At 41.1% G+C, this 25,115-nt stretch overlaps 1 protein-coding gene across 4 annotated transcripts in view; it reads left to right on the forward strand.

Moving 5' to 3' along the window:
* cdin1 (CDAN1 interacting nuclease 1) overlaps positions 1-25,115 on the forward strand; it is a 70,855-nt gene that overhangs the window by 32,201 nt on the left and 13,539 nt on the right. For 3 of the 4 annotated variants that reach the window (XM_085143454.1, XM_085143453.1, XM_085143451.1), the window contains exon 12: positions 17,003-22,217. In XM_085143454.1, coding sequence (XP_084999580.1) covers positions 17,003-17,171 — 169 coding nt within the window. In that variant the 3' untranslated portion in view covers positions 17,172-22,217. Of the gene's footprint in view, positions 1-17,002; positions 22,218-25,115 lie in introns of those variants that run through there. The other variant, XM_085143452.1, reaches the window with a different exon arrangement.

Raw genomic sequence — 25,115 nt, forward strand, 5'->3', positions numbered from 1 at the left:
CCTTCTGGGTTTCAATCCAGGAAGAAGCCAGCAGCATTTGTCAAAAGCACAGAGAGACTAGTGGGCAAGGAATCGAAAGGCTTTTTGTAAAAGTCAGTCTAACAGGAGAATTTTAATGGCTGTCTGACCTCTAAAGGACATTCAGATCTACATTACCCTCAATGTGATGTTAAACCTGCAGTAATATTTTCTTGACAGCGGGACAAATAGATTTGTCACACATTGCATGATGCTTTATATGCATCACACAAAGGCCTGCACACTCACAGGTGCTAAATATCTTCACTTCTATCTAGATAAGTTCTAGCGATAATGCGAGTACGTGTGAGTAGTATCTGTTATATTGGTCTAGTTTTTTCATTTAAAGACCTACGAGTTCTGCTATAAATCGGTCATGGCGAGAAATTAATGGTTCAATTAGGCTAATTTAGCATTAATTTATGTTGGTCAGCAATGTCTTTGTGTATTTGCTGGCACGGAAACGGTAAACACGCTTTTTATTCCAGTCCAAAAATAAAAGAATTATTTTTTAACAAATGACAACCAAGGAAACAATGCTTCATATTTCTGTCTTTTGTGTTTAAAGAGCAGCACTGTGTGTACCAGATAATGTGCTGGTACTCGTGGTCTGTAGAGGCCCATCAGTCACTGTGTGAAGCTGGTCGCTTGTGATAAGTGGTTCCTTATAGATAACCTAGACAGTAGGCTTCTTTTTATAGACACACTGTCCCTCACATAACCTTGTTTTTTATTGTTGTTGTTTTTTCCCGCTCGTTCTTGTTTCCTTTTCCCCTCCACTCTGACTTCAGCCTCTTATTTAGCTTCCACGCTTTTAGCTTTGTATCTTTTTTTCTCGCTTAATCAAACAAGTAATGATTGGATTTCTGTAACTAATATTACCAGCAGAATTCGGATCACACACAAAACAGTACACACGTGTGTGTGTGTGTGTGTGTGTGTGTGTGTGTGTGTGTGTGTGTGTGTGTGTGTGTGTGTGTGTGTGTGTGTGTGTGTGTGTGTGTGTGTGTGTACTGCAGTTTTAAGTGCTTTCCTGGCTCACATTCATCTGTGTGTGTATGAAAGTTAAAAAGATCCTGACAAAAGGCTCTTGGTGATTTATACCTATAAAAAGCTTTTGATATTCTAAACCAGGAGGCAAAGTTCTTCCTGTTTTCGTTATATCTCACAAACTCTTCTCTGATAATGCAGCAAGTAACAGAAAGGATTTTAAAGAATAAAATAAATTATATTTAAAAAAACACTAGTTGGCCTCCAAATGACTTCAAAAGCAGCCATGCTATTTTAAATGTAGTCTAAGCATTCTCAACTGCAGTTAAGAAGAGATTTCTATTTTTTATCATTTGTCATATGACCTAATTTCTTTTCAAAAGTACATTTGAATTGCTTGTTCTCATATTTAAATCCTATATCCGATTGCATCCAGTAGCAGTCATTGTGACTGATGTACCAAAAGTAATTTAGTTTAAATACCATATGAAAAGATATTCATTTTTGAGAACAATGTTTTATATTAATTCACTTCTTTGCATTGTTGCCAGAAACACTGAAAGAGATATAAGCACATTTGAGTTTTTCCCCTCGCTGGCCTGGCATTTGTTAAAGAGCTTCGTCAGAACCCTCTTCCCCCATCTTTGTTCCCAGGCAGCCCTTTCCTTCTCCTGTCTCTGGTTTGAGTTTCACGTCTCTCGGCGGTCTGATTGCCTGATAGCTTAAACATCTCTGCCTGCCTATCCTTTAGTGGGAGTGTGTAATCAAAGACACATGAGGAGCCTGTGTCCAAGTGCTGACCTTCTGCTTTCGCTCATCAATTCTTGGGGTTAATGTACAGGATCTATCAGGTCAGCAGATTTGTCTGCACAAACTCTGTCAGGTCTATAAACGATTGGAAGAAAAAAAATGCGTCTGGCTGCTGGCTCTTATGAAAACTGTGTAGAATAAAATGAACACAAGAAAATTTCTGCTTATATATTTTTCACCACATCTTTGATGGTATCAGTATTTCTGTTCTGTGTTTGTTTTTTTATGACTGTTTTGAAATAAACTTCGTTGAGGTGGTCTATATGTGATTTTGGAAAAAAAATCCTTTAACATTTGTTGATGTGATTTTTCACCATAAGCCGAAACAGATGGCACGCAATCCTTTTCCTCTAGACTGATGCAAGTTAACAGGGGCATATATTTCTGAACAAGTGAAATCTAAACTCTTAACAGAGTTTGAGGCTTTGACCCCACCCCCTTTGAATGGCCGCCACAGAGATGTCAAAGAAATCTATTCCTCATTTTGAGTGATATCTCTATCAGTTGGCACATTCGCACCATGAGTCTATCCCAATGTTAAACCCCGAATCTGTCTCTTCAATGACGAGTGTGCACGTCTTAAATGACCACTCGTATCTTTTTGTTATGTGTCTGTGAGGTTAAAAGTGAACGGGCAGAATAGAGCTGTCTGGTGAAAGGCCTCTGATAGAAAGTGCCACTTCCATTTGAGCGCAGCTGCAGCAAAGCCTCTGCTGGCTCACTGTCCAGCCCGACACTTCACATTCTCTTCTCCTGCGATTGGAATGGATTTGAAAACTGTTAACTTCAGACAGAGTTTTGGCTTGACCATTTCTGATCTCTTCCCATTTTTTTCATTGCTTATCTCCCACTTGTTTTGTCAGAACCAATGACTGTCTCAGACGCTGTTTTCTTTTTGTTTACTTAAGTTTTCTGACTGCGTTCCTTTTTTTAAAACTTGGACTCAAAGTTGATTCCAAACCAAAGTTGGTACTTCTCTAAACCCATGCAAAAAAAATTGCATATACAGTTTATATTAAAATATATACTGTCATGCACCGTTAAATTACATCTTGCATAACTTTTTATTCAACTTTCCATTGGACATACCATTAAGCTCCAGAATACACCTCCTAATTTGGTGATGAGGGGGTTTAACGGTTTGAGGAACTCTATTCTCAGACCTGCTGACAGTCTTCACCCCCTTGGGTCCCTGCTAAGGATGGAGTTCGTGGTCGGAGGGAATAAAGTGAAAAAACCCTGGCTGCGTTTTAAATGCTCATTGTGGTTTGAATTAGAAAGGGGATAAATGCTCTGAATAATGATCAGAAAACATTTAGCTTCAGCTGCCCGGGTGAAACAAAACACACTCGAGTGAAACTTTTGAACTTTTTTTTTCTTTCCCCCAGCCGTTTTGTTTTCAAATTTTTAGCACTGAGTTCATGGGAAACTCGCTCGGAGGTTACCTGCGCCTCTGCAAAGTGATGGAAAAAAGGATTACGTCTGCAAGAATGTTTTTACAGTTAGTTGAAATATTACTAACCTTGTCAAATGTCATTTTGAATGAGAGAGCAAACATATTTTAATCAGGGTTTTAAAGGCACGGCTTTTCAAACTGTGACTCTAGGAGAAAGGGGTCAGCTAATTGCAATGTTTGATGTCATATTTGGTCTCTGGCTCCATTTTGATGCAACTGCCTGGAAGCATGCTTGCTCTCCTGCCTGGCTCTGTGTCTTTCTCTATGTCTCGCACACATACTTCATCAGACACAGTCAAATGAAAAACTATTGAAAGGTCTCAGAGTTTGTAGTGCTATAATCTTCATAAAGTTGACTTCCTGTCAGCCTTTCTTTCAACTTTAACCTCTAGCCTCTCACTGTGTACATCACCAGAGTTTGGCCACTTCACATGGATCTGGCACTGCTGACATATAAGAGTGTTATTCATATTTTTGTGAATGAAACCATGAGTGTACAACAGAATAGCAAAAGTTACAGCAGCCTAACTTTTTCACTTTTCTTGTGAAAATATGAGCTCTGCTCTGACTTGTACTCAAACCTCTCCCAGCATACTATAATGGGCTAATCATCCAAACTCAGTCCCAAATCTCTTTGGTTCCCATAATTACTCTTTAACAGCAGTGGGAGGTAGGGGGTGGGGGTGAGGAGGTAAAGGGATATACATTGTAAATTATGTTTGACAAGGTGGGGTTAGTGGTTTTGTCGTAGCTTGTCTTTAGTTATTACTCATACTTCCTCCTGCCATAGATAAGGCCTGCTGCTGAACATACCAAGGTGAGCACTGGCGCAGGGCTCTTATCGCCAGCATTGATTTAGGGCAAGAACTTAGTGACAGGGGTCATTGTGTAGTAAAGCTATCCGTCATTCAGGTTTGATTTCTGTTCAAACTTGTCTCCAAGTTGTCTACGCATAGGTTTGTAGCTCACAAGAGGTAGAGGCCACAGGAGGGTTGGACTTGGGTGGCTAAAGCTAACTGCGTGTTAAGAGATCACAAAAATGTAGCATTTTGCAACAGTGACTACTGGTTCAAACTGCTATTTAAAACATAGCTAATATTGTAAATCTAATTCAAACCTCTTATTATTGTATGAAATCTGAATCCACAATCATTCGTCTTATGTTTAAAGCAGACATTACAAAAAAAAGTAGACAAATTTTTTCTCCACCAGCAATCTGATAGTCTTACTTATAGAGGCATACTTACAGAAATTCCCCTTGTATTCTGTTTTCTTAGCATGTGTGTAAAACTATTACATTTTCCCTCATTTAAAATTCAAGGTAGTTCTCAGCCTGTGGTATATACATTTGCAATCATAAACAGAGGAGATGAGTGTTGAGTGATGATGGGTATTTAGTACCGTTAATGTTGTTCATGGCCTTCATTTCTAGACTTGTAACTTTTGGCTTAAATGTTCTATTTATTCTGGCAACCAAGTGAGGAACTCATACTTCCAAATATGCTCTGAGTCATATTATTGATTGGTCACGAAGATTATTTATTGCACTTTCTCTCTAACTTTTGCAAAAGTTGGAAGGCGACTGAGATTCTCCTGGAGTGCTTGCATGTAAATGGCTATAAACTGGCTGTGCTGAATCCTGAGAGGAAAGGTACTCCCGTAGAATGCAAGGGTCTCTTTAGTTATGCTAAAATATCTAGCAAGGATGGTGGTGCTGCTCGCTCCAACCTTCTACAGGATAACTGAAGTGGCTAATTACACTTCAGTCTGTAATCAAACCCATGTCAGGTTGTCTGAGAACCTGGATTTATATGGTGGATTTCAGTTAAATACAGGAGCAGCTTAAACATTTTATGGTTCTCTCCTCAAATTAAAGTTTTTTTTTTCCCCGCAATCCCCTCTAAAATATGTCATATCCCATTACGCAAATTTGGATACGGTAAATTAGTGAGGAGTGTGCTTACACTATGAATATGTTGACTTTTTTTGTGCCGTATGCAGAGGGTTAGCTTGCTGGGGGTTGGGGGTGTCTTTAACTCTAAAAAGTTGTCTTGAATTTTCTCCCCTTGGAAGATGATGTGTTTTTGCAATTCAAATATTTGCTCATTCTCTTCTCCATTGCAAAGCTCCCTTTGAAGCGAGGAGTTCTATCAGGACCAATGACAGTGTGAGTGTGCAGCGTGACAGCGCAAGAGGCAGTGCTGGACTATTTCTAACTGCATATTTAAATAGCACGGAAATCCAAAATCAAAAATGTATGCAAATGACGGCATGTTTTGCATGCTGATATTTTCATGATTTGGGGCTTGCATATTCAGGTGGTGCTCAGTACGTGCCTAGCTTTAGCAACATTAATCAGAATTACTTCGTGTCTTCCCCATATCCTTGATCTCTTTTTAACAAACATTTCTGTGGGTGGAAGGCCTGCAATTTGGTAGATTTACTTGATTTATTTTTCATGAAAGCTCTGCTTAAGGTTTTAAGACTGTTTTTAAGTGAAAGGACATACTAAAGGTCTTATATTTCATAGGAAAGTGTGTAACCCAGAAATGCTTAATATTTACTTCTTAAGAGTTTTTTTTTTTTCCCCCATTTACATCCTGACTGCTATGTTTACTCCCCCTTTGTGTTATGTGCAAATGGTTGAATGAAATTTTTAGATAATGTTCATTAAATTGAGAACATATGGAATCTGAAGCTGCCTTTAGGTTTTTTTTATGTAGCTCTTTATGCAATAAGCACCATATCAAGACAAAACCCTTGAAATGGGCCTGAGGCCTGTCTGCACTTCTTAAGGTATAGAAAATACAATATAAAATAATTAATTGAATTGTCATCTGTATGAACGGTTCTTGCTCTTTGCACCCTATAATTCCCAACCTCTTTCTCCCCATTCCCCTCACCACATTTTTCCCCCTTTTTTTTTTCTAAACAGCAATTAATCTCATTTTTAGTCCAATTTCCAGCCCTCTGCTAGTGTCAGAGCGAGTCCCCTGTTTTGTTCCTATTTGGCTTGGTTCCTCTGCATAGTCATTAAGGGCCCAATTAATGTCACCCTTTAGCTGAAGAGTGCTCATTTTTATTGGGGAGCTGACAGTCACCGCCATGAGTGCCGCAGTGTAATATGCATTAATTGCCCCGTAACACTGGTAATTACCAGTTCTTCAAGCCTCTCAGTAAACTGTCATGCCCAGACACGACTGCTTTGAAATAGATTACTCATTAGGGGGACCTGCCCTGTTTTCCAATGGGGGCTCACTGGGTTGGCATAAAGACGAAAAAAATCTGGTGCTTGAACAAATAGTTGCCAAGAGCAATTTCCTATTACAACTTCCCGGTGAAGGCTTTTCTGTCTTTCTCTCTTTCTTTCTGTCTTTTTTTTTTCCTTGGATGGTTTTCCAGCCGTCACTTGAGTTAAGGATCAGAAGTAGAGTTAAAGGTCCATCACAGATCTTGCTGATAGCAGTTGGTTTGTCTTCATGTCCCAGTTTGACTCCTTGAATGAAAATGTGCCTTGGGATTTCACCATTCAGATCACTGCCTTGTTTTAACTTTGTTACATTTGTATTTTGTTCATTTCTTTTCTTGCCTTAAATTTAAAGAAAAAAATGCCCCGAATGCCCCGAGACCAGTGCTGCATCGAAAATGTCAAAGTTTTGCTTGACGGGGGGCATTTCAAGGCCTCTGCACATAAGATCAAGGCAGTGTTGATGTGAAGTTCTTGTTCAAATATTGATGCTAACTTTGCACAACGCTCGTGTTTGCAAACTGTGGAATCTCCGTTTTAAACATAAGCTTGTGCTTCACAGCCGCTTCAACATGTTCCACGTCCCTGCAGAAACTTGTATTGATAGAGAATGCAAATAGATAAAGAAACGTATAGAGGACAAAAGGCGAGGATGCAGTGTGGGTGCCACCTTTGCTCAGCGATAAGATATTATAAAGGAGAGACCAAATCAAACAGCGTTAGCTAGCACACATCCTCTGCACAGAAAGGTGTTGGCCTGTTTAGTCACGCTTCAAATAATATTTAGATTTCACCACAGCCTTGTAAATGCTCTGAGTGTGCTGGGCCGATTCCTCTCTGGTACCTTTCCTTTTTTGTCAAAAGCACTTTTGTGTCATTACCCATTTACCGCAGCAAGGAAAAGAACAGAATTTGAAGACCAGGGAGAATTCTCTCACATACACACACAGATGGAAAACACACGCAGCCATGTGCACACCGAGCCTCACAAAGGTGCTGCTTTTGTTTTATCTCCCTTATAGCACCTGCTTCAGGCAATCTGCTCCCACTCGTCTCAAATGAATTTTGTCACGGCCTTTCAGATTCTCAGTCGGCGATGTGCTAATGAAAGGAGATGGTACAATTTGAACTGACCAGGTAGCAGCCAGCAGTGCACAGCTGAGAGCAAAGGATGGGGACACACCCCTCTTTGAAACAAAAGACAAGTCAACCGTCCACTGATATACCCATTACCCTTCTCATTAATACCCTGCAGACCTTGGTGTGTGAGCGTGTGTACTTTGGTGCGCTTGTGCGTGCGTTTATCTGTTTGCGTTGGTTGAACACTTATCGAATTGTTTATGACAGGCCTAATTGGGCTAATTGAAGACATTAAGATTACCTGTCAGCTGTGTGTATCCAGTCTCCCTATCTGTCTGACAACTTCTGACAAGTGAGGGACCCCGTAGCATCCGTGATGATGGAGCATTCCCAGGCCATAATAGGGACAATAGGGGCCTCTCTAATTTGATGTGGACAGCATTAGCTGTGACTATCCTTTGTGTGTGTGTGTGTGTGTGTGTGTGTGTGTGTGTGTGTGTGTGTGTTTGTGTGTGTTAAGTATAAGTGAGAGTTAGCTAGGGTAATGGAGTCCCCTTTGGCAATGTGACAAAACGATGAGGTAGTCTGAGGAAAAGAGTGAAAGGGGTCTTCGAGTGTTTAAGGACATGAGAAGGAAGGTGCTTGAGGGTGACGGCCTTCACAAACTGACAAGAGACGAGTACTGACATCTGAGTGTCTGTGTGATTGTGGACCATTACCAGTACTGCTATATCAGGGATACCCATAGTTTTTGACATGGCAAATGATCAAAATAGGTCCTGAAGTTCCACGTTGGTCTGATCTAAGGTCTGCCATCGTCATAACATAAGAACATAAGAAAAACCATACACAGAAGTATTTAGTTGATAAGTTACTGTATTTATTTTTGATTTTCATAACATTAAATTAAACCCAGACTAAAGACTCAGTTGAATGGTCCTTTTCGTCCTCCTGAATTTTTATTTTAAGGTGAGCGGAGCACAGTCCTATCTTCTGAGTCTTGAGGAATGTGCCTGTGCATATCTGTATCAGCTCACCCTCCCTCCTTTTTTCCTCCTCACTTGCCTCTCCTGTGTGGCCATTCTGTGGGGCTTTGCAGTGTCATCGCTATGACAGATCAACGCTGTCAGCCCAAGAGATCCCTCTGTTTGTTTGTTCTTCTCCAAAAGGGGTTAAACTGTCAAGTTGACAACTCACGAGACCCTTAGACTGCCCTACTGCCTCTCCTCGTCTCCCTCCCTCCCATTCACATTCATCCCCAAACGAGTGAAAATCAATACCAGATTGCCTGAGGACCACTGTTTGGTGTGGGCTTGACCCCTAGATGTCCCCCACTCTGCTTCTTTCATTACATGTAGCCCAGTATTTAACTTCCATCCTGATCCCTTGCCTAATTAGTTTCGATAAGCTCAGAGTCTCTCTTTCCCTCCCTCCTTCTCTGTATCTCTCTGTCCTACTCTTACAATTGCATTCACACACAAACACAGCAAACGCATGGACTTTTTGCTTTCTTTCACTTTGAAGGGACACTGTGGGCTGGGAGTAATAAAAAGACAAATCCCGACAGGCACACAGAAGCCCTAAGCTATTCTTGAGCTAGGATTATTGTTTTGTTTGCTTAGCAAATTTTTTAAAACTACAGTGAAATTAGATTTGCACCCCAGATTGTCAGTAAAAACACTGGGGATATCCTGTGTTGTCCAAAACTAATGCCACTCTGCTGTGTTGGGCCTGTTGGTTAGTCCTGTGGTTTTCAGAAGGCCTCGTTGATATCGCGTAGCTCTGTTCAGTCATTTTACAAAGCAGCTATTGATACTGTGTGGAAAATGCAACTTCACCTTTAGAATTCCCTAATAATAACCTTAACCTTGATAAGTGATGCAAGCAGGTATCCAGTGGTTTTTCTGCAGGAGGTATATCTGTGTGTATATGTATATTTACCACCCAGATGTCCAGGTGCCGCCACTGTGCCGGCTGGCCCGTGGAACACTGACAAGCCCCAACAACATGTCGGCCCCCCCTGCTTTACTCCCCCCAGGGGCTAAAATTACCCTCAGGAATGTAAACAGACTGCCGAGTAAGCACACAGATTTCTGTGGCCTTTCGCCTGCATCCCTCTCCACACTTGCCCCCTAAAGTGGGACAGTTCCATTTTGGACACAGAAGCCAAGGTTGATGCGGAGGCTACGGTAACCCGGCGCTGGCTGGTTTGCTACAGTAGTTTTCTGATTGAGTAAAAGGACAGCGATAATCATTTTTCCTAACTGCAAATATTTTTTGTAACACCCGAAAGACAAATCTACATTTTTCCCACCCTTGTACTCCTCATATCTCCTTTTCCCCCATTTCATTTTAGCAGACAGATAGGCATTCACACCAATTCATTAGGTGTGTGGGGTCGCTGTAAGCAGTGGAGTTTGGGTGAAGAAGTTCACTGGGCTGGGCGCTGACATGTTGATTTAGTGGTGGTAACACGACTGCACTTCCAAAGGTGCTGACTTGGACGAAAGCCAGGCCTCTTTCTCTCACAGGGAGACATTAGAGACCACACTCTAATTTTGGGGCAGGGTTGTACTCATGGACGCAGAGGCCAAGAGGCCTACACAACAAACATTCACACCTGCCTTTCCATGACTTTTGATTCACTGAACTGGTACCAGAACGTACAATGAAGTACTTATTCTTGAACCTGATGGAGACCTTGGGCCAATGGATAGCATGGCTTTTTCAGAATGGAAGAACAATGAGGAGCAGCCTCATTGTAAGAATTCTTTGTAAGAATTTACAAAGTCTCATTTAAAAAATATACTCGTGGCTTACATATTACATATTTCATGCAACTTGTTTGTGTTTCTGTGGTTTTAAGTACAGTTGCATGTGGATATTATTATTATTATTATGTTTTATTTCAACAGCTTATGTCGATTAAAAAACAGCTGAGTGCATGGCACACATCCCATGACCTCATATGCAAACATGACATCCATAAGTACACACGCATGATATTGTTCCTCCACTGGATGCATTAGCTGTGCCGGCGCTCGTTCTGACTGATGCTGCCCTAGCAAGGGTGGATAGGGTTACAGTACAAAATGTTGTTGATTAGGGGCTGTGCCTGTAGTGGGGGATCATCCTAAATTGAAGACACATTAGCTACAGGGGTTAAAGGCAGGATTAGGTCCAGATCTGTGTGGCATAAGGAGCAATGGTCAAAAAAAAAAAAAGCCTGTCCCAATGCTTGTCTTTGACTGTTTCCCCAGGGACAGGTGGCAATTATCGGCCAGGGCTGCTGGGAGTTCACAATAACAGGTTAAAGGAACATGTATCCCCTTGACAATGTGGTTTTCTCTGTCTGCACAGTCTCCCAGCCCCCAGCCTTCTTGCCCACTACCATGGGGAGCTTCTTGTCTCTAGGCAGAACTCATAGACACGAGGACTCATCAAAGGCCCGAGGGGCTTTCGACTGATCTCCAAATTAGCACTATGGTCAATGTTTAGTTTTTAGAACTTGGAGCATTATCTAAAAAAGGGAAAACCTCAGATGTTTATTTTTTAAATTATATTTTTACTTAGATTATCTTAAACATGTATAGGAACTTGATTAAAACCGATAACAAACAAAATACTGGCACTCACTGATAAGTATACCCTTTGTTAAAAGGTAAAACAAACTTATTCTAGCTATAAGCCGGCATCAGCTTCACTGGCATTCCAGATGACAGCTTGTACCTGAAACTATATATACTTAATGTTTGCTAAAACATTAAGTATATTCATCCGCGAGCGCCGCTATTTTGTTTGTTCTTTTAACTACATTTAAAATATGTTTACATAAATCAAGATTCCCAGACAAAATTACTACCCGCTCAAGATTTCAGTTCAATATGGTAGAGACACTATGTGCTGTCATCACCATGAAAGAATTCATTAATATCAGCATTAACTGTTAATGAATATCCACTCAGTGTGTCATAACTGAAGAGATCAAGCCATTTTCATGATGTACAGTGTCATTAAGGAGTGTGAGGAGTCGATATCTGCGAACAAAAAAAAAAAAAGATCAGGTGTGCTCTTAGTTCCTGGATGTTAACCCTTTAAAAGCCGGAGAGACCGAGACGGACATTTCTTTTTCTTGCAATTATGTTAACAAGCCTGTTCAAAACAATCCTTTTTGCAAAACACTAACACACAGGACACTTTTATCTGAACGACAAGTTTTGGGGTTTTTTTATGATTAAGGTGCCACCACAGGCTGCTTTGTTGCATGTAGTGTACTCTGTGCTGCTTGGGCCAAATTTTGAACACTGGAAAGACAAAGCTAGAGCCAGACCACACCTTGTTTAGTTTTGCTTCACATCCAATACAGACCAGAGTGTGTCAAAGCGTGTTGGACCGTGACACCGTAGATCTGAGAGGGAACCCGCACACATTACACGCACAGTGCACACTTGTTTCTCAGATATGTGTTGCTAATGTGGTAGGCGACATGCTCAGTTAAGGGACTTAACGAGTTCAAAACACTGATTAAGTCTCCTCCCTTCAGCTGGAGGATGTTTTGGAAGCATGATATTGAGCGAATGGTTTCTAACTGGGACCAAATGTAATTAAGTCGGATATCTGTAAGTTACTATTGAGCCAGCAAATAAATATAAGGTTAATGCTTATTTGCCCATTCACATAATCATGTGTTAGTCAAGGTATCAGTCAGATGTCAGATTGTGTATCTGTATGGTGATAAGGTTTTGGTTATTGTGAGAAAGTGGCTGAAGTGATAGGAGCTTGTGGGAAATTTGAAGCCAGAAAGTAATAACTGATCAAATAATTAATGGGAGAAAAAAAAAACATTTTACAATTATGGATTCATATGTTTAAAAATAAGCAGTTTTCTCTATTTATCATATAGAAAAAGGTCTAGCCTTAGTTTTTTATGTGCACAAATCTCTCCAGAATCTTTAAATTCCCAAATTCTTTGCAGTATTACACATTGTTCTCAAATTGCTGAACCATTTGTCCATATAGTCTTTTAGTAGCATTATTGGTGAATTGAAAATATAAAATATTAGTATATTATTTTGCCTATTTTAAATTTATAGTTAATGAGCACAAAGTTCACCTTTTGCATTTGTAGGACGGGACTGAAATGTTGCTAAAGCTGAATCGGGTTGACCATCAACTAATTTTGTGATCCCTTAAAGGGCTCGGGCTACATCCTGCTCCAGACGTAGTTGCTGTGTTTACCAAGTAAAGCTCTGGAATCCTCTTGTCTCTGTTTTGGTATTGTTATCTTGCATTAGTGAGCATAAATTAGCTCCTACTGCAACATAAAACTGACAACACACTGAGTCGACCTGACCTCCCACATCTCTCATACTCTCATACTTACACATTCCACCTCCACACCTCTAGCTTAAAAACTACATATGCATATGAATATGGCATGCTCTTCACTGGTGGCAAAGATTAACCGCATTCTTCTCTGTTCCTCCTTAATTACGACGCTTGCGTAGGTTTGGGTGATAATAATGTACAATCGTGTACTGCGGTTGCTTTGTAATTGTGTTTTGAGTACCTAAGTTGAATTAAGTTTTTTTTCACCACTCACTGAGACAAAGTAGGGGGTGGAGAAAGTAAAAAAAACAATGTTTTCTATTCTTAGCTATGGTCATGTTAATAACTTGTCTGTGGGAGGTTAACTCTTCCATTCAGTTCCTGTTATTTATGGACAGTCGGATGTATAGTTTGTAGCAAGGGATTATTTACCTCCCTGTTCGAGGACGCCCCTCTGGGTAGAGCCAGCCTTAAAATATCCTACTTGTGCACAGCAGTTTTACTTGTCAGGGGTGTCTTCGTCATCAGTCTGGCCGAATTGCAGCAAAATGCACTACAAAGTCATTAAAATACACAAGCTGGGTACAGTATTCATGCAAAACTGTATCACCTGCTGACATGCAGGCTCTGGGTCACTGCCGTCCCTGTACATTTTCGCAAATAATAACACATCACAACACCAGTATCTAACTTTTGTTTTTATTTTATAATGAAAACTCTTATAACTCTTTGATAGGTGGACATCTATCAAAGGGATCTCAAAAGAATAGTCTTATTTTTACACATTTATTCTCTGTCTTTTACTACATATGCAGTTCTTCAGACTTCAACACAGACATTTTTATGCCTCTGTACTTCTCTCACAATCAGTCTGAATGCTTTTTGTCTTAAAAGAAGTTGAGCGGGTTCCATTACGGCATTTGGGAAAACTGAGAAAAGACTGACTAACACTAATGTTTGGCAGTGCTTTAGCTGCCTACCTTGTGACCTGATGTATGGATGCTGAAAACAAAGAGGTCTTTGTGGAGAGACCTCAGAGACATAGACTTCACCCTCAGGTGAAGGCTTGCACTGTCTAAATCATTGCTGGGGTGTTTGTTTAAAGTGGACCTGTGCGGTGTGTAAAATGAAGTGAGGGCGTTTTAAAGTCGAGCATAAATTCATCTCAGTTTTATTGATAATTCGTCATGTCATGTAATGTACTTTGGAAAAAGTGATTGAACCCGAGTTGTGCTTGAAGCTTCTTCTTTTTTTTCCCACCAAATGTAGCAAAGGAAGTTAACCTTGATCTGCGTGTTGAGCAGAAATGTTCAACTCAGAGATTTTTGAAAAGGTTACACTGCCTGACCTCCCATGCATGGATTACGGGCTTTCAGCCATGCTTTCATTTCCCCCCAAAATGAGAAAAGCAAGAACTAAAATCAAGAAATAAGTCTGCAAATTATTTGAAGGGTAGAGTTGGTATATTTTTATGCATGTGTTTATGATTCAGACGTTCCGTATTGCTGGCTTCATGGCATGTTGTGTGTGCACAGGCAGATACTAATAACACTCCCTCTTCTCCATTCATGTTTTTTTTTCTATTTCTTACTGCCTCGCTCTCATTAAACTGTTGTAGTAAGCTGCTTGGCACCTGCTTTAAAATGCGACCACCAGCAGCTCATTAACACTAACGAAAGCACGCCTGGCAGCCCGCAATCCACGCCCAGGCTCGTCAAGTGGCCCTCTTGCTGAAATTAGCTACATTTCACAAACAATTTCACCAACTCGTTACATAGCGAGGTGTTTATTGGAAGATGGTTGACTCTGACTTTGAGGTGGTGTGCGTAATAAGCACATGCCAGGTTAAAATGAGCCAGCCCACATAATAAACCATAATTTGCCTACAAATTTAAACTGAACTTCCACTCACTTCCTCCGGCGTTCCAACACACAAACTTCAGAGGAATTATATATATATATGCAGTAGTAGTGCCTAAAGCACCCTGCTGTGTATTTTTACTTGCTTTCTACTTAGTTTTAGACTTTTTCACAAGAAAATCATGCTGGAACCATCAGACTTAGTCTTGACCCCCTGACCGTTCCCTTCCCCCTTCAGTGTTATTGTTACTATTCCCAGTCCAAGATTTTTACCTCAAGGTCCCAGTAGTATTGACTTGTATTAATCCTGAGAAGGATTCAAACTCCATTTATTTTCTTTACGGTATGGAAAGGCCTTGGTGACATGGCTCCCCAGTGTTTGTAATTTTGCTTGTTTCAATTTGTACTCAGCCTCCCTTGACAGACCTGGGACATGATGAATCGTGCACGGCTGCCTTATCTGTTGATGTACAGTTTTAACCTTTTCAGAAGGTTGCCTCTTTCCAGTGTGTGCCGACCAGTCTGCCCGTTCTACGCTTCTCACCCTCCCCAAACACACGTATACATCCAGAACACAGGAAATACAAAGAGAACGGCGGCAGAATAAAAAGAAGCACATAAGCCCTTTTCTGAAGCCACCTAATGTAAATGTTTAGGTTTTGTTTCCAAAACATTTCCATATTAAGAGTTGACAGCCATGTGCAGCAGTGGAGCGTGGAAATGGCGAGAATTTGAAGGTTTGAGTTTTGTGCAGTGTTGAGAGGGTGAGCTACGTGTGTGACACTGTGGTGAACTTAGAGCGTGCATCTGCAGGCTTTCTTCGGGGCTGTTGGCTTTGGCCTGTTTGCTCACAGATACGGCACCGTAAATCACGCGCTGTAAAACGCAGAATGCAGGGATGGGGTGTAGGAGCATGTACACTACTGCGAGGGTCGCTTAGAAGGAGGTGCACATATCTTCATGTACATGCGTCTGTCTGTACACGGGAACTGTATGTAGCATGCGCACTGCCTCGAGACCAGTCATTATAACAAGACATATGTAACAGCTGGCAAAAGAACAAAGGCTGAGAATTTATTATTTCTGTGGTCACAATGCAATCTGTGTGTTTACAGTAAATTCTTAAATTGCAAACTAAAGATTTCTGTAAATACAGCATCTATAATAGTTCTTATAATCTAACCAAAATGTCAAAAAATTTTATGAACTTTACCTTGAAGCTGAACTTGTACTGCTCTCTGTGGCCCTTTAGCTAGCTTCCTGTCTTGGCCTCCAGAGGCCCCACAACAGCGTTAACTGTCCAAGGATGAAGAGCAGTACTGTCAGCCCCCTGAATCTGCTCTAGCATCTAGCAGCTACAGTGCTCTCCACTCAAGAGTTCAACTGTGACACGTCTTTATGCGTGGCAGCTAAGGTTCAAAGAGAGGGGCCACTGGTGGCTCTTTGGGGGTTAATAAATATCTTGAAAGCTGCTTTATTTCCTTTTTGAAAAGAAATAATGAAATGTAGTTGCACATTCCAAGTGACGAGTTCCTCTGTTTAAAGTGTTACTGCATCTTTCAGCACATCTTTAGGGATACAGTTGCTACAGGTTCTACAAGGAAATAAACAAAAACATCCTATATCTAAACACTCCTAATTTGAGCTCACATTTGCTTGGAAAGTCAATCTTTATTGCCATTAGGCACCGCAGTGCAGATTGCTTTCCCCCTCAAAATGAACGTGAATGAAACAGCTGGACGCTGTTTGACTAGCTAACCTTAACCACCATATGCAGTGTGTTGAACTTTGCATGCTCTCTTATGCACCAAAGGCTTCTGATGTCAGGATCCGGAGGCCTTGGTGTAGTGCTTTGTTATTTCATAGATTATTGTTATTTTACTGCCATTGTAATGTGATTGAGTGTGTATCACCCTGTCAGAAAGATCTTTATCTTCCTGGCGGTGTTTTTGTTTGATTCAGCGCAAGTTTCCTGGATGTGATCAAAGGAAAAATACCTAAGCCATCTTATCGCTCATAGATCCATCTCACTAGTGTCCCATCTTTCTATCTCTTTACTAACCTATTCCTGATGTTTTCTGTATTTCCTATCCAAAGTCAACAGCATTTTCAGATATGAATTTGAAAGTGTATCTCAGTATTTGCACACTGAGAACTCTTGAAAACAGCAGCGGTAATGTACTAACAGTCTGTTTTGTTTTCGTGCACTGCAGGTTTGGTCCAGGCCTTGTGATCTACTGGTATGGCTTTATTGGAGAGCTGGATTGCCAGAGAGACAGAGGTATCCTACTCAAAGACTGCTTCCCTACAGACATTGTCACCCTGTGCCATGCCACGCAACAAGACCGATCACCTGAGAGCCAGAATAAAGACAAAGAATGAGAAAAGATCAGAAGCGAGAATAAAACCAAAGTACAGATGAAAGAATGAATGGGAGGAAAGAGGGATGACAACAAGGAGGTGGGAAGGGTACGAACACTGAACTATGCAGGGGTGGATACCTAGATCCGGAAGCAATTTGGCTTTCCTGCAGTGTGAGACTACTGGCAAAAAATCTGCCCTGAACTTCACCTGACCCTCATTCTCTCTCTCTCTCTCTCGCGCTCTCTCTCCCTTTCTTCCTCTCATTCACTGCTCCAAAGCGGCCGCATGTAAACGCACACCAGCATTCTCTATATATCTGACGTCACTCATAGACGTACCTGTAAATGAAAAACATGATCTGGGAGGCTGTTCTGGTCGTGGTCAACACCTGGCCCTTGGATGGCCTCTTGCACTGGAGGCTACGGTGCAAGCCAGGGCCGAAGCAGGACATAAGGCCCTTCCTTATCACGCTCAGGCCCTGGCCTTTGTCACTCCTTCCTCCTCCGTTCCATAGGCAGATAAGAGAGGTGCGGTCTAGGGGCTGGGTGACGCCTGTCTCTCACCTGCGTCACTCAGTGCCCTCTCAGTCACTCTCCAGTGGGATAAACAGGATAGTTTCTGATTAAAGCTGGCCCCTCAGTGACCCTTTTCACATTATAAAATCTTTTTTTTTTTTTGTTAGCACATATGCTTGACAGAACTGTTCATGCTGCTGTCAGTGTTTATTTCTTAACTGTGCAACTACAATTCAAATTCAAAAGTTCCACTAACCTAATTAAGCGTAAATTTTGATACAATTACAAAAAAGGATTTTTTTTTTTTTTTTACATTTGTTGGCTTCATGTTTACTGTAGAGTTAGTTATTGATAGAATTTCCAATAGCAGTGATCAAAATTGAATAATTTTCTATTTTCTTACGTTGAATATATTAATAGTTTTTTACTGCATAATGTCATAAAATAATGAGCGTAGCCGTGACAGTTTGCCTAAAGCAAAGCCGTATTGAAATTGGGAGTAATGTGGTAGCGTAACAGTATTCACATTAAAAGGATATAAAATAAGTGAAGAGCTTATCCTAAATAAAAAGAAAAGACTATTAGAATCAGCATTTGTTACATTCTGTCCCACATTTAACCTGTAACAATTTAAAGTAAAACTACTGTACTTGCACGTGTTATTTTGTACATGTAAATATTAATAAATGTGTTGTGTAAACTATTTTTAATATGTTCCCATGTTACTGTCAAAATCATAAATGTTATATATCAGGCACGTTTAGGCAAGTGAGGTAAAAGACAGGTACGTAGAAACACCTGATTACCATGTAAAGGTAAGTGACTGTCTAGCAGTCGTCTATTGCACATCTTTATAACCGTGGTACATTTTATGAGTGGATACTAATGGAAGAAACACAGCCGGGCTAGGAGAACCAGAAGTGAACATAAAGTTGAGTGATGGCTTTAGAGGCAGATATGCACTGCCTATAGGGGGTCCCTGTCCTGCCTCTTTCTTTATGGCACACAAAACGATAAGAGGAAAGAAAGTGAAAGGGTGAAGAACCTGCTGTCACCTCAGAAAGTACACTCACAAAGAACTATTTTTGTTCATAGTGTGCTTTCAAACTGCAGGCTTCACGTGTTCTTGTGCATAGAAACGAGTCAAAACAGACCTCAGGTGCAAAGTTAGTGGAAAGCTTTTGTCTTCAGTCTATTAATCACCAAATCCGACCGCCTCCTTTTCTGTTATTTAAGACAACTTCCCCATATGAAACAAAAATATGTGTTCCTATGTTTGGCCTGCATTTATGCACTGTTCAAACAGTTGGAGAGATATGGTATGTGGGGGTTAAATGCCATTAAAGTGCTGCTTGATTTGTTACCCTTAAACCTCTAACCTTAAGCCGACTCCCTATCTAGGCCCTGATCCCCTCCATGAGGAGGCCACTGGGTCACCACTGGGTCGCCAGGCGTCCATGGCTTCCTCTGTGCCCCCCCGCCCCTCTGCATACTGTGGTACAAAACAACTGTCCCCATGTGTCCAGTTAAACTCGGCGCGAATGCCTGGTCATGGTATGCTTAGACATCACTTTATGGCTCCTGTTGGACAAAAAAAACAGAGCTATTTTACTCGGGGAGGGAAAATTCTCCATTCAATAAGAGCAGAAAAAAAATGGAAAAGAGCAGATTCAGTTCCTCTCAAGTTTCAAGCCTTCCTGCCATTGTTTTCCAAGGTGGTTGTTGCACAAAAGAGTAGCCAGGGTCAGCTCCTATAAATTAGGTTCTGCACACAATGTGCACTAAATAAAGCTTTTTTTTTTAAACGGACTTCAAAGGCGAGCCACGGCATCAGTGTCAGGTGACCAGATTTCCATGATGTGAGTGCAAATATAGAAAAACTAGTTTCCATCTGATGATTTTTAAGAGCCAGACGTCTGTATTTTGTGTTTTCTCTCCCACCCCTGTTAGAGTCATTGTTCCTGTCACAACAATGGGGCACTCGAGTGCTCTCCAAATAAGGCCAGTTTGGAGAGGTCACTTCCAGGGGCTGGTAACACCCGTGTTCTGGAAATTTGATCCTCAAGTGGCATACAGCAAAAACAAAACTACACATTCTTTATTTTTTCACTGGAAAAAAAACATTAACAATATATAGATTATTCAAAAAGTTGTTCATGATTTGTAAGTTTCCAAATTTTCTTAAAATTAAAATTTATAGTTACTAGTTACTTATTTATTTGGGGAGGGGGTGGGGGGGTCTCTTCTTCCTGTACTCCAAGGGATGGTAATACAAAGTTTTCAAAGTAATTTGTTAATTTGTGAAAATAAAAGACAAAAACACTCCATTAGCATAGTAAACTGGAACTGTAATACATCCAGCCTCTATGAGGGGTCTTTGAGATGCTCCTAAACCTGACTGGAATCTACCTATGCCTCACAGAACTCTAATTCACCAAAATGAAAAGCACACCTGTTTATATAAAGTCCCCCAGTTGACTGTGTGTGTCAGAGTGAGAGCCAAGTGATCCAAAGAATTATCAATGGGGTGATACATTCTAAAGTGTGTAGAGCAATTTGCCATAGAAATATTTGACATGACTATGTCAAGTGCCCAGGAGCTCGGTGGAAGAAGTTTGTAACCACCAACAGTCCCCCCAGACCTTTCCACCCATTTGCTTTTTGAAGATGGGAGTAGCTTAGTGCAGAACAGCTCTCAGTGCAGCACTTTATCAATTATGGCTTTGTGGTAGAGTGGCATGATGAAATCCATGCTTCACTAAAAGACACATGACAGCCCACTGGGAGTATTCTAAAAGATAATCACCAGGATGAGATTCTGCATATGAATATGTAGAATCTGTAGGTAAAAGTCAAGCAGTTCAGGGGCTATTGACTAGACACATTTGAGCAGGTTTTGCTTTCAAAGAGGCTAGCGGTCCATGTGAAAAGTAAAAGGGTCGGCATTTGTAAAAATTCATGCAAAAACCATCAGTTGTTTATACTGGTATTGCTTGTTTTTTGCATTTCTAAACAGTGATCAAAGGATAAAAACATTTCCCTCAGAGGCTAAGCCAGCAGACTTTGTGTTCCCAGATTTGCCAAAAGGCAGTTCGACTTCCAGACCATGAAAAAAAATTTGATCTATCTGTTCTCAGTTCTCAATGGCATAGAGGAGACAGGCCACTGAGCATAACCTCATTAATATCATCTTACAGTCAAACACAGTAGTGGTGGAATTGTGCTATGAGCGACTAGTCACGATAGAGGGAAACAGGGAAACCGAAATATATAGCTCGATCCCGAGTGCTCAGGATCTCAGGTTACCAAAGGTTTCATTTCAAGAAGATGACCCAAAGCATAGCACAGAGGAAAACACAGCAGTGGTTTTGGGAAAACTGTGTGAAGTCTGCACCTGAACCCCAAAGGAGCATTAATAGACCTGGAAATGTCTGCATAACAGCACTCCCAACCCAACATAATTGACTTTAAACAATTCTGTCAAGAAAGGGAGAAAAGAGATTCCAAGTTTGCAGGATCTTTCCCACGAAGAATGGTGGCTGCAGTTGCTTCCAGTGGTGCTTTAATCAAGCACCGAGCGAAGAATCTGAATACCTAATAAAGATGATTTTTTTTCTTTTAATAAATTAACAAAACACACTTAATGCTCTCAACACACTAAAAAAAATAATTAAATGCATTATGAGAAGACCATAAAATGTGGAAACCTCAAAAGTTTAAAAACTTGAATACAATATATGCACATGTTAATAAAAAGTTTAAGAGGAAAATTGAGATCATATTATTCATAATTTTTTGCTGTTGCAACATTAAAAAGAAATGATGTGTAAGGTGATTTAGTTACACCTTATTATAATACTGGTTACAGTTCTTAAATCTGGGACTCCCATGTGTCAGATTAGTTTGATGCAGTTCACAGCATCCACTCTGTCTGGTCTCAGCCTGCAGGCTATTGGAAGTCCACTATCCACTCAGATGTACATCTTGGACCAATCTCTTCCACATCCTGCTGTTTTATGCTTCTTCATCCAAGCTCATAGATAGACCACTGAGACACAGAGAATGAAAAAAGGACAGAACCTGGAAGAGCTGGTTCTATCCCTCTAGCAGACCACCAAAAGGACTTTCTCCACGCTCCTGTGTTATTTATGTGAAGAGAGCTCTGGCCTGTTTCTGCCGCAGGCAGCGTAGTGCTTTTAGTAAGGATCCTCTCAGCCTCCCTCAGCCAGCCAGACATCACAGCATGGAAATAAATAAAATTATATCCAGGAAGAGTCCAAACAGCCAGTATGAAATGTAAAAAAAAAAAAGAAGAAGGAAAGAAAGAAAAGAGAAAACAACAACAACAAAAAAGATTTTACTTTTTTTTTTTTTTTTTTGTGAGGGCTTGAATAACAGCACTGGGAAAAAGCTGTCTCTCTTCTCTGAGCCGAGGAAGACGCGAACAGACTTCATTTTTATTTTTAGGAAGCTCTACCCGCTAATCAGAGGCTGTTATTTAAAAACAACAATAGATCATGAGAAAAATGGTTGGGGGGATTTTAAATGGCAACGCCAACTATGACAGATAAATCCACTCTGAGGGGTGGGGGAGGATAATTTAGTTTCCTATGACTCATTGGCTTTATGGGACAAGACGGACGGGAGCTTTAAAAAAAACAAACAACAACAAAATTTTAAAGCTCTGCACTGCCTGCAAAAATCAAAGATCACATGCAACCAAGGTCTGGCCAGTAGCTTTAAATGAGCAACTCAACATGCTCTTAGTTGAAATGAACAGCTTGGCAATAGAAATGGTATGCAACAGTATTTTAAAGAGAAAGCTGTTGACTTGGCTTCTTGCTGATTGAGGTATTCCATTTAGAGCTAAGCTCCCATTTGTGAAAACAGTGGCACTTGCTGCATAACCCGCTGCATTCAAATAAATCCAGGAAGCATATCTGGAGTTCCTTCTACTGAGATCTGATATACCATGTGTCTGCAGCCAGCACTTAGGCCTGTCACAGTCCTGAGCTTAGCCAAGATGTCATACATCAGCTATTTTTGTTCCAGCTACATTCATGCCTATTATTTTAACATGTATAGCAATGAATAAAAGAGATAACGGGAATACAACCGAGTGTGCGTTTGTGGTTGGAACCACAGGGGTGACAACCCGCGTGGAGTATGCCTGCTCCAGCATCAGCCACTAGAAAGGTCAGCCCCCCCTAAATGGCATTTGGTTTGTGACAGAAGTGACCCAGAAACTGTGATATCTCCTGATCACAGCGAGGGTCCAGAGGAAGCCCGGTAACCACCCCAAAATCAGGTTCAGGCCAGCGTGGCGATGAGCAGGGGTGAGGAAAACAGCAGGGTAGAGGAAAGGTAGAAGAGGAACAGACAGCAGAAAGGCAGCAGTAGATGTATGATCACAAGTGACATCCTAAAAGATTAGAGCTGCGTGGTCGGAAAATACGACTAGAGCTAGTCAGGGGAAAAAGGTTAGTTGCATGAGGTGGAGAGAAAAAAATGATTCGGTCAAAACAACCTTGGCTCACCCTCTCCCTTGTCTTCTATTTGTGAGCATTATGGCCTGATGAGAACTGCGGCAAGCTTGTTATTATGAAATAAGTGCACTTGGGAGCAGGTGGGGCTACTGTACGGATGAACGTGGCTATTATGGGATGCACGGACCGCAGGTTTTGATTGGTGCTGAGAGCAAAAGCTTCCAGGGCACAATCAGAGCCACTAATCCAGCTGATAACAGTGGGTCTGGCTCTGCACACTGTGCCAACCCCTCGCTCATTCAAAAGTAGCATTGCATTTGTCAAAACAAGCCTTATTGTCATTTATCACCCTGCAGTAAATCCTGGCTTGAAATCCTAGCACACAGATGAGAAGACTTCTCTATTATGTACAGACTTAGCTTAATTTGGGAAATATATGAAAGAACAGATGTGATTGGGTATTTTATTGAATTGTTGCCACAGGCAACATAATATTTTTGCGCTGGGAAATTATGAAGAGCAGGGATGGAAGCAGTCGTTTGCACGGTGAAGACAAGAACAGAAGAAGGCACTGGCTTTTTTTGTGATGTTTTATGAGTGTTTCATCGAGCCTTTGCTGCGCTGAGCAATTAACTGTTTTGCTTAAAACACAGTGCCAACTGCAGTGCTGCTTCAGTTAGAGAATTGTAGGCCATTTGTCATTTTTACAACTCATTTTCACCCCCAAAACACTCCACGATGTGGCTGGATATAACCTTGCTGGAGCCATGTCCTTGAGTTCCCACTGGCAGGTAAATATACACTTCCATCTAAACACACGTCTCACATTGTCTGCCTTTGACTTATGGGAGGTCAGCCTGAGAGGGATCGATGTTGCAATTCAGTTTTAGAGGCCTGATGATGTCACTTTGCAGTGTACTGTGGCTTATGGGACCAGGAACCTGTTGATACAAGAAAACCACATCACCTCAACGGTCTTGAGGTGATGTGACAAAGTTTGTCAGTTAGTGACAAAGGATGAGGGCCGCATGTGTGCTGGAGTGGGTTTTTATGCACACTTGAATGGGCCAAATCTTGCACATGCTCTACTGTAACTTCAGCACATCACTCCACTGACAACATCCCAATCCCACAGGGATCATCATCGGGTCACACAAGAGGGAAGAATGAATAGAGCGATGTGATGTTGTCATTCAAATGCAATGGATCACTTGAACTCCGCTGCCCTGTTGTAATGACCCTGTGTAAAGACCTGTAATGTGGTTTTCCCATTGGGTTTGAGGGAAACCCTATTCCAGGCCATTCAGGTGTGCAATAAAGTGCTTTTCACTTTCTGAGGACTTCCTGTCTCCAGTGGCGTTCTCCATTAACTCCTCACAGACAGACAAGAGCCTTTCTATTGGCCCAGGCACTCTTTATCGCAGCAGTTATTCCCCTCAGGTATGGCGCTACCTGGCCCACAGATAAGATAGAAAGCCGGCTGCCTGTCATTATTGGTAGATGAAGGCTATCTGAATATTGACAACAGTTTACACTCCTTGTTGTGAAACAAAGTTGAACTTGTAAGACAGTTGAACACAAGGCTTTTATTGTGTTGAGGAGATATGAAAGCTCCCTGTGGCCACATACCCAAATACCCTTATGTGACTTCTTGCAACCCCCACCCAACCCCTCCTCTTCAGTTGACTATTTATTCCCACCAGCTGTAGTGACGTGCTAAAAAAGTTCTTGACACCAGCTATTGCTTTTCATCACTGAAGCTTCCCTGCTAACAGGGAACAAGTTAGCGTTTCTTGTCTCCCCTGTATTCTGTGTGCTTGTGAAAATGCTCACAGCGACCGATTTTAATGCAAGACACTGCATAAAATGGGTCCTTGAATCACCTGCTATTAGAGTGTTGTGCAGAAAAACATGACCACTAATAATAATAATGATGATGATAATAATAATAATAATAATAA

The sequence above is a fragment of the Neolamprologus multifasciatus genome, chromosome 19 (assembly GCF_963576455.1).
Source record: "Neolamprologus multifasciatus chromosome 19, fNeoMul1.2, whole genome shotgun sequence".
Lineage (NCBI taxonomy): Eukaryota > Metazoa > Chordata > Actinopteri > Cichliformes > Cichlidae > Neolamprologus > Neolamprologus multifasciatus.